Here is a 10,859-nt window from a genome sequence, read left to right on the forward strand (position 1 = left end):
AGCTTTAGTTGGTGCAGAATATAGGTACAATAATACACACAGGAACTGGGTATTCTGAATATAATATGCTTTTACCTTGCCATCTCCCCTAACTCATGTTTCTCATTTCATGCCCAATTCAAAGAGCTGGTTTTGACCTTTAAAACCCTTCTTGGCTTGAGACCTCAGTATCTGAAAGATTACCTTTTCCCTACACTTTGAAATCATTATCCATGGCTCTTCTCTAAGTGTCCTCTACAACTGGGGAATGCCATGTGGCTTTGAGAGGGCCTTTCCGTTATTTGTCCTTTCAGTAGCAGCTGGATACCTTTTTATTGTCCCTGGCCTTTTAAACTCTAATGTGGGTTTGATACTGCCTTAGCTGTGTGGACTTTTTCCCCTCTATCCTCTTTAGAATTTTAATGCTGCAAAGTCTCTACTCTGTTTTAATGTAGTCTTTCTGGTTTTCATTGGCCATGTTTCATTTTATTCTCTTTGATTCTGGCAAGCTATCCAGAGATCCTCTGCTGTAGGTTGCTGTATAAATTGTAGAAATAAATAATAAATGCCTGAATAACTAAGCTCTCTCCAGCACATGCATTGCTGAACATAATTTCAAAATTATTTTGGAAATCCCACATTTTGTGAAGATTAAAATGTAACTTCCTACATTGATTATCTGTGATGCATACATGGAGCTTCCAGGAAACTGCATAGAAATTGTGTTCCATTTGTGATCTGTATTCTGAAAAACTGGGCCAAAATGATATTTATTTGAAAATAGAGTACAATAAATAAGGTTTCATAGTACTTAAATATTAAGCAGAGAAGGGTGTTTTGTTTTGCATATTGCAAAAATTTAATGATCTGACACTTGAAATTAGTTGACTTTTGGTTTATTTTTATTATAGATTAATGACTGTGTTCCAAAGAGTATAGGAGTGTCCAAGAGTTTGGGCCTGCCTTGTTTGTTTTTGTTTGTTTGTTTGGAGAGATTTAGATAGGTTTGTATATATACGCATACATACATATGATCCCACCAACCTGTAAAAGATCCTCTTTTTGTGAAAGTAGCGGGGTCTGTGTTCAAGAAATGCAAACGCAGTCTCCTCAGGTACTCAGAACAACCTGCACAATTCTTTGGTTCCTTCCAATATGTAGTATTATACAGAACTATGTGAAGAACCTGGTTCACAAGTTTTACCTTTTTATATCTGAAACATACTGTACATTAATAATATGAAGCAATCTTTTACAGTGTGCTTCAGTGCCACATTAGTGCAGCCTAGTTGTAGTCATTCCTGTACAGCTGGAGAGAACTGAGAAACAAAGATGTCCTTGATTTGTGTTCCTGATTCTAATAGACAACTGCTGAGCTCTCTTTTTTTGCAGAGGGAAAGGGCCACTGAAAAATACATCTGATGTGATTAGTGCAGCAAAGAAAATTGCAGAAGCTGGGTCAAGAATGGACAAGTTAGGACGGACAATTGCTGATCATGTGAGTTGGAACTGATTTTTCACAAGCTTTTAGTTTAATTTAAACAGGGGTTTTAGGTTCACAGGTACAAGAGTCCTGGAGCTAGCAGCTTGTTTTATGGTGTCTTCTGACTCAAATTATTGATTCTTTGTTCTCCTCCACTTCAGCTTTTTTATTTGTAGCTGGATCGCTAGTTTGCCCTGAGTTTTGGGGAAGCTTGGTGTTCACTTCAAAAATTGTCACTGAGTGTAGAGTTCTCCAAAGAAAGCTATTACTTTCCACTGCTGGTTTTTGTTTTGTTTTTCCATACATTGCTCTGCAACTACTCAATCATTGTGGATGCTTGGACACCTTACCAAAAGAAAAAAACAAACCTCGAAAGAACTGCCTCACTGTGTGTTCTCAGCATTAGTAAATGCAGGTTAAGTTGTAATCTTTCAACTTTCTTTTTGAATAATTACTCTCTGAACACTTGCTTTATACCTCCAGTTGTACAATTTCATATTTGAGACACACGTTCATTGTGAAGTTCTGCAAATTGCTCTGGCTTGGCACGGTCTGACCTTATGGAAGATAAGGAGCCTGAAGGCAAGCAGTCGCACAGCACTTAACCATATGTGCTTCTAGAATGCAGTGGAATTACTACGTTGCCCTTGCCTTGCAAGCCACCAGCAGAGATGTCAGTATTTTGGAACTTGCATCTATCTCAAACTGTAGGACTGAAAGCAATAATAGCTTTTTCCATTTGCAGTTACAAAGAACTTTTTCTCACCATTTAGATGAATTTTCACGCATTGTGAGAACTTCATTCATACAGTATTGCATCCCATTGTTACCTTAATTCATTCTGCCTTTTTTTAAAATTCACTTCACAGTGTGTATATTTTGGAATTCTCAAAAGTGAAGACATATATTTTGCAGCCAGATTAGTTAAAGCAGGAAAATCTGACCTCCTCTGCAAACTAGCACAATTTTAAGCATTTTAATACCTTACAGGTGTAAGTTCAGGATGTTGCCATTATAGATTGAAAGGCAATGAATAGCTCGTGCAATTGCTCTCAAAAAGCAATTATTCAAAGTATCTACTTTTGCAAACGAAGTGAACAATATACGTGATAATAATGAAACATTTAATTCTCAGCCATTCACTTTCGATTTTCCACTATGCAGTGTAGAAAGCCTAAATGTGTATTCACTAAATAGATACACTATTTATTTAAAATTAGAAGCAAAAATCTTTTGTTACATATTAGGCTATGGGATCCATGGGTGACATTTATACTGTGTGGGGAAATTCTTGGTGCTCGGTGTAATGGGCTGCGGCGGGAAACCTGAGTTCAATTCCTGCTCAGCCATGAAGCTCACAGGATAAATTCTTCGCAAACTTGTGATAAAATGAGAGGAACTATAAACTGCTTCGAAGTTTTTCTACCATTAAACCATGTATGCTGCCACCTTAAGTTTTTTGTTTTAAAACAAAAGCAGAATACATTTCAAAAGATAGAAGCCTCAATTAGGGCATACTGTGAAATCCATATACTTGTATTATTACTGTTTATAGGTCAGTCAGTGTATATAGACAGGCATTTTGCCAAATCTTTTTTACAAGGTAATGACTGACCTGGTGGCTGTTGATATTATCAGTCTTTATGCAAGAGGTATTCTACAACATCAGCTTTTTGCCTAACTTAGATATTTAGGGTAGCCTGTATGTTCATTGGGGAACATACACTATTGGGGAAACACTATTGATATGTGATACACTGATCAATTTTAATATCTCAGAACTAAATACCAGTTTTATTTCTGTCCTCAGTGCCCAGATTCTGCTTGCAAACAGGATTTGCTAGCCTATCTGCAACGTATTGCTTTATACTGCCACCAGCTAAACATCTGCAGCAAAGTGAAGGCAGAAGTTCAAAACCTGGGAGGAGAACTCGTCGTGTCTGGGGTATGTAAATTTATGAACACTTCGGTTTGGGCTTCCTTCTACATCAACAGTTGTACAATCTTCATTTATGTTAATTTTTTAGGATTCTGAACAAACTTTGTGTGTCTTCATTTTGTTTCTGATCTCTGAATATATAAATCTCCTTTTGGAAAGATTCCTGGAGCATCTTGGTTTTGCTCAAAAACTCATTACAATTGTTTCTCATGATCCTTACATACTTAGGTATTTCTGGTAAGTCAGAGGCCATGCTAGATATGCAAAGTATTGTGCAATTTTTCACAGTTGTGCTATACTTTTCATTCAGAGAGTAAATTTACTTTCATTCCTGTAAGATACAGGCTACATCTAAACTTTGTTCTGCACTATCCAGAGCTGAGACCATTCCACAGCTGCATTCTGAATAATAGTTTATTTTCTGAAAACATCTTAGAATCTAGATCGAATCCTTTTACTTCTGTCCAAACTACCACTGCCATGTCATTCTTTTCTGCCATCATGTATGCATGTTTCTCATCACTTTTTACATCAAACTGCTTGTCTTTAAACCTCTCCACAAACCTATCCCATTCTGTTGTTTCTGCTTGTGCCTTGTGCTCCTCCCAGTCTACCAGTCAGCTTCTTGGGACTTCTGCTTTCAGGCTCCCCCACTTATTTCTTTTGCTGCCCCTGGAACTTCCTAGCAGAATAACCAAGCAATGCTCGCTCTCTTCCCCTTGGAAACCTGTGGTTTTAACCCTTTGGTCCCCAGCCTAGCTGTGTGCACATCATTTTCATCCCATCTTACCTTCCCCTTTTATCTCATTGCCACCATTGGAAACTTCTTCAGGCAGTAGTGACAGTCTTTTTCTCCTCTCCTCACCTCCCCATAGGTTTATATTATGCCAGGGGTCAGCAAACTTTTTCAGTTGGGGGCCAGTCCACCGTCCCTCAGACCATGTGGTGGGCCAGACTATATTTTGAAGGGGGGAAATGAACAAATTCCTATGCCCCACAAATAACCCAGAGATGCATTTTAAGTAAAAGGACACATTCTACTCATGTAAAAACATGCTGATTCCCGGACCGTCCGTGGGCCGGATTGAGAAGGCGATTGGGCTGCATCTGGCCCCTGGGCCTTAGGTCGCCTACCCCTGTATTATGCTGTAAAGCACTTTGTATATTGATGGTGCTAAATCACTATCAGCATTTTCTCACACTTTTGCTATACGCACTGTAGTCTCTTCCACTTCCCCCTTCACTCTGCAAAACTGGAGCAGTTTTGTAGCACTTAAAAAAATTTCATTGGGCGGGTGCGTTTGTGGTTGTGTGCATGCACTGAAGTACAAACGTTTGTACCCAAATGTAAGGCTGCATGCTCCCCTACAGCAGTGCAGTTCCCCTGTCCAGTGGTATGCTGACATCTTCAAGGGTTTACATTTAAGGAGTAAGTTTTTCCAGCACAAGAATGCTATCCCACTGTATCAAGGCTCCCCATTTATCCATAAAAATTTTATGCATTAAACAGTGATTGTGATAGAGACACCTTAGTGGTGGTCAGAACATGGTTCTTATTTTTCCACAAAACTAGTACATCCTCAACTTCTTTTTTCTGATCATTAAAAGGCTTGTTCTTAGCTACACGTTGTGTTTAGACAATTACTTTCGCAGAAGGGAATTCACACTATAAGACACGGGAGAAATGAAAGGTTCAGATCCTAAATCTTGCTTGAAGAAGAAGAAGAAAACAAGTGAATTCCACCTTTGAGAATAATGGCAAACTAAAGCAGAAACATATAGTAGTGTTGGCAGCAGCACCTTCACGCAGAGCACATTTGGTGTAGCAATAGGCTCCTAGCAGATCTGTCACTACCAGGGGAATAGTGGATGAGCACTGCAGAAAACACAACATGTATTGCTGTGGTATTCTGCATCTGAGGGCACTCTTTGGCAAGGCTCTCGGCATGGGAGAAAGACATAGCTGTTACCCCGACAGCCCGCTAACATGTTCCCTGGGGTTTTACTGAGACTATAAAATGCTTGTGTGACTTACATGGTCTTCTGCCATAAATAATTGTCTATCTCCAAGCTAGACTCAGTAGAATGTAGTTTAATACACACTGAAAAAGAAAAGTGCATACACCGTGTAGGTATCCCGTTCCCCATCAGCCAGTTGAACAATGACCTAGTTTGTTACAGCACTTGCCTTCCCATTAAGTGTTTGTTTGTGATGTATAAATACAACATTTTGGAATCTGGGAAATAAAAAAATAAAAGTTAAAATCGGCAAAAGGAGTCAGGAATCCCATATCACTTGTTTATGCAGTTCTTGGTCAGAAGGGTTTTGTTAAATGCAGGGCATACAGGAATGGTTATTCTCCACTGATATGCAGAATCTGAGAAATGGCTGCAATGGATCCTAACCCAGATTCTCTTTGTAAATGTCTACATTATCTGTGCTGCCGTAGAAATCATAAAAATGAAAAGGCAGTCTTGATCTGTTAATTAAGAGGCCTAAATCAGTTAAAGGTCTCTCAAAATATGCCAAGCAGTTAATCTTTTTGCAGCTTCCCTCATGGAGTCTTTAAATTCTGAATTCAAACAATCTGTGCCACCCTACCTGTTGCCACCTGCTGTCAATCTGCATGTCCTTTTTGACAGTGCAGTGATGTGATCCTTCACCGATGTTAATATGATACATTTCAATGCCAGCAGATAGTGGTCACTAAGCAGTGCTTCACAGTGGACACATCAGCTATTGACACAAAGTGATGGGACACAACAGAATTCTGGCAGAAACTGTGCAGTGCAGTTGTGTGCTCATGATTTCATATTTTATCAGTTTGTTAAAATATGTTGACTTAGTAGAGTAGATATCACAATCCAAATTGACAAATACAAGAGCTGGCTTATCCTTCATTGGTGTGGTTTTGAATTTCAAAAATTCTGCACAGGTTGTTTTTCCTTCACCCTGGCTTAGTTAAATTTTCCTTACTATCTCATTCTGCAATTGAAAGCCCTATCTCAAAATACATAGACAGCTGCTAGCAGCAGCAAAATAACCTTCACAGTCTAGACCAGTGGTTTTCAACCAGTGGGCTGTGGCACCCTAGGGTGCCTTGAATGGTGGTCAGGGGTGCCGCGGGCAACACTGGCCTCTGTCCCTCTTTCCTTCCCTCCCTCCTCTGATGTCTTCTTGCATCTCTGCTTCCTGAGGCTTGCACAGCTGTTGGTTGCAGCAGCCCTGACTACAAGCTCAGCAGGCGGATGGTGCCTCTGGGGAGAATGGTGCCTCTGGGGCTGGTCAGGGGGTGCTGCTTGCCAGGAGCTGAGGCAGCCTCAAGAGTAAGCAGGCCAGGGAGTTCAGTCAGCCAGTCCACCAGCCCTTGCTGTTGGGAATGGACAGGCAAGTACTAGTGTGAGGAAGCAGCTCTCTTTGGGGCAGGGGGCAGCAGCAGCGAGACCAGGGGCGGCAGCAGCGGTTGCCTGGAGGACTCACAGAGGAGGCAGAGGAAACACTCCTCAAGGGAGGGTGTTTGAAAAAGAGTGGGAGGCTGCCAGCTCTGCAGGCAAGGGGTGACATAACTGGACTCCTGAGCCCCACAGGGGTGCCGCAGAAAGAATGGTCAAGGGAGCCGTGGAATCAAAAGTTGAAATCCTCTAGTCTAGACCATATAGTATAAGCAGAGACAGAACAGAGAAGAAGCCCTGTGGAACAATAGCTCTAGGTTCACTGATAGTCAACAAATCAATTTCCAGAGAGGTGGAGTGGAACGAGATCTTGCCCTCCTCTGTTGCTGCTAAAAATTTTGATTTATAGCCGATGGGCTCAGAGCAGGTAGCAGTTACCACATGAGACAAGTTTTCAGGTGACCTGTTAGCATGAGCATCATTTATACTGAGCCAGCCACACCCTCCTGCTCTTCTCTTCCAGTCTACAGAATGTTATTTTTTTGAAATGCCAATGACAGTTTTTGCTGCAACAGGCCAAAACACTGCTATACCTTTGGAAATCCCTTCCTAACTGCTTTTTCTCTCAAGTAATTGCTAAACTGAGGGCTTTAAATAAGCTCATTTAACTAAATTTTCTCCAATCACCATTTGATTATTAAGTACTGTACTTTTGCCCAATGGTCCTGTTAAAAGAAACACTCCATGGTTTTTTTAGTGAAGTGCTGAAGACTCCTTGGATAGTCCAAGATTACCGGTATGTCTGCAGCGCTAAGGCATGTATGTGTTGATAATTTTTTTAAAAATATATGTGCTACTCTTCCTTTGTTTACCTGCATATGAAAACACAAGGTTTTCACCCAGAAGCTTGGCGTGTAAGGAAGAATTCCTTAAACCTACGCAGGCAAAAGCAGAATACTGAAGTTATTTCAATTTAGCATGAAGACTTTTAATACTTCATGCCATGCCAGCAATCAGGGCGAGCTTTAATCTTAGAGTGCTTCTGTTTTGAAAGTGATGAGGATCTGTGTTTCATGATTGTGTATCCAGCCGTCAGATGACTGGGGAATCTTGACTGGCTGTATGCAGTGATCGAGTTCATATTATTCAAGAGCTATGGACATGCGTTCCTTGGACAGCAGCCCTTGTCTCCACCTCCACCCGCCCAATGCCAGATAGAAAACCTCTTTTGAAAATTAAGGGGACTTCCAAAAGTAGTCTGATTGGATGCAGGGTTCCGATTCTGACATTTTTGCTTTGAGTGCAGCTAAAGAAGCCCTTTGAATCCTGCCCACTGCTTTCCTTCTTTAAAGGTAAAGGGACCCCTGACTCGTGGCCGACTCTGGGGTTGCGGTGCTCATCTCACTTTATTGGCCGAGGGAGCCGGCGTACAGCTTCCGGGTCATGTGGCCAGCATGACTAAACTGCTTCTGGCAAACCAGAGCAGCGCACGGAAACACTGTTTACCTTCCCGCCGGGGCGGTACCTTTTTATCTACTTGCACTTTGACGTGCTTTCCAACTGCTAGGTTGGCAGGAGCAGGAACCGAGCAACGGGAGCTCACCCCGTTGTGGGGATTCGAACCGCCGACCTTCTGATCGGCAAGTGCTAGGCTCTGTGGTTTAACCCACAGCACCACCCGCATCCCCGCTTTCCTTCTTTATTCTCCTCCAATTCTTCTAAAGCAAGCACCATGCTCAGTTTCAACAGGAAACCTCTATGGTAAAGGAATCTAACGTATGTAAAGAGACAATTTAAATGGTTATTCAAAGAATCTTCCGTTCTGCCTTTCCTAAAATGCTGCACAATGAGCACTATCTGAAACTAAAGGGACTTTCTTGCTGACCTGCTTTTAGGTGGACAGTGCCATGTCGCTGATTCAAGCTGCCAAGAACCTGATGAATGCTGTGGTGCAAACAGTGAAGGCCTCCTACGTGGCGTCCACAAAATACCAGAAGTCTCAAGGGATGGCTTCTCTGAACCTGCCAGCCGTGTCCTGGAAAATGAAAGCCCCAGAGAAGAAACCACTCGTCAAGCGAGAGAAACAGGATGAAACGCAGACCAAAATCAAGCGCGCCTCCCAGAAAAAGCACGTCAACCCAGTGCAAGCGCTCAGTGAATTCAAGGCAATGGAGAGCATTTAAACAGAGGGAGTAGTATTTCTGGATTGCATTCCTACTATCAGATTTCCCTTCCCCCCCAAATATTCTATGGATTATGTTAGAATTCATTTACACAATATTTTTTGATAAAATCACTTAGACTAAAAGGAGGTAAGCAAGATATATGAAGCATGAAAATACATCTTTAAATCTGAGAACATGGTTAATTTTAGTATGAAAATGCTGTTTAGAATTCTGTGGCATTTCCCCCCTCCTAGCTTTTTAAAATAATAAATCCTGCTTTTAAATCTATTCTGTAACCAAAGTTGAATTTACTGTAACATTAATCCTTCACATAGCTGGATCATGTAATTCCTTTAGAAGAAATGTGAGCCTTCTCAACTTGGAAGTAGAATGGAACCTGTACTTTTATCAAAATTATATTATGCTTTGGGTGGATAGAGAGTATAAGTTTGGTATGTTGAAATAATTGATAAAATGGAAAACGCTAGTTGCTGCTTAAAACACTAAGACAACCGTAGAAAATGATTTTGAAAAAGTAATATACTATAGCATTCTTTTCTAATTTAAGCAGGTTTTGACTCCTTTATATGAAACGGGACACTTTGATTCATTTGTTCTGAATTGCTGGGTTGAAGGTTACCTTTCAGCATGTGCATCTTGTGAGGACTTCCATCGGAGCCCATGGGAGAGTGAAAGTTACTTAATGTGTAATGCGAAGTGCACCACAAGGAAAACTTTTAATACTTCTTCTTAAGATGGTGAAAACGTTAAGCCTTACTTACACATAACTGATGTACTTTGCTGGAGGGGACTCTAATAAGTGGCTTGTTCCAGCCACTGTTGTAAATGTTGCATGTTTCCCTCAGCATTCAAATGCAAATCTATCATTGTGTTCTTCTCATAATTGCTATGCATCCTGCCCTGGGCTTTTAAAAAACCTAGCAAATAGCATTGCATTCAGACTGCGATTCAGGCATTGTTTGTCTTACTGGGAGCCTCATGGTATAATTTTGCTCTTTAAAATTTTTATGGATTTCTGTTTTTATACCTTTTCCAATAAAGTCCAGTATAAAAACCAGTTGTAAGGGTCAGAGCTTTCTTTGCAGTTCATAAAACACTCCTAATTCCGTAATGAAGTGGCTGGGCTATGCAACTAATTAGTGGCAATTTAAAGGGCTAGTCATTGGTGACTAACACATGAATCACTTGCTCACTTTAGTTAAAATGTACATAATGGAGGGTCTGCTATAGTTTCATTGCACCATGGGCAAAATTACTATGCTCTTATTGTGACTCATACCGTGTGCTTGGGGGGGGAGGGAAGGTACTCAAGAGTTAAATCAGCTGAATTCTTGGCATGTTATTGAAGCACTTGTTCCAAAGATTATCTGCTCGTGCTTTAGTTTGACTCTTTGCAACTACTCAGTTCACACACCCCAGTTTAATCATAGTTGAGGGTTTACCATGAATGCACGGATGGCTCTTACTTTACACCAACTCTAGTGCTAGCGGGAGCAGCAACCGCAACTCTGGCTTCACGGTAAATGCCTTATGGCTTACTCTGAGATGCAGATGCCACTGATAAGTCCTAAAACCAAACATACACAATTAAGAGATATAGTAAATAAGAGAGACCTTAATACCAAATGTGTCCCAGTAGCTGTATTGCCCCCATAGTTAGATAGGAAGATATTGAGATAGCAAGAAGTTGCAAAGCCACAGTGTTTATTAGAGGATTCTGGTGCAAAACCAATGAAGCAAAATTGCATGATCTATAAAAAAGAAGCAGCTGGATGTCCGAGAGAGCCTTCTAGTCGCCCAGAGAGGTTAAAATGAAGGGAAGATATATTTTAGTGTGTCATCCCCTCCAGGCTGATACGGCACCAGAATCTTCATAGAG

The 10,859-nt window shown here is 40.9% G+C and overlaps 1 protein-coding gene across 4 annotated transcripts in view; it reads left to right on the plus strand.

The window, feature by feature from the left end:
* CTNNA1 (catenin alpha 1) overlaps positions 1 to 10,037 on the plus strand; it is a 66,920-nt gene extending 56,883 nt beyond the window's left edge. For all 4 annotated transcript variants that reach the window (XM_081906122.1, XM_081906123.1, XM_081906121.1 and 1 more), the window contains exons 16-18: positions 1,372 to 1,477; positions 3,273 to 3,407; positions 8,690 to 10,037. In XM_081906122.1, the coding sequence (XP_081762248.1) occupies positions 1,372 to 1,477; positions 3,273 to 3,407; positions 8,690 to 8,977 (529 nt within the window). In that variant the 3' untranslated portion in view covers positions 8,978 to 10,037. The remainder of the gene's footprint in view (positions 1 to 1,371; positions 1,478 to 3,272; positions 3,408 to 8,689) is intronic.
* The last annotated feature ends 822 nt before the right edge of the window (positions 10,038 to 10,859 follow it).

This window comes from Podarcis melisellensis, assembly GCF_964234715.1.
Source record: "Podarcis melisellensis genome assembly, chromosome: 3".
Taxonomy (NCBI): Eukaryota; Metazoa; Chordata; class Lepidosauria; order Squamata; family Lacertidae; genus Podarcis; species Podarcis melisellensis.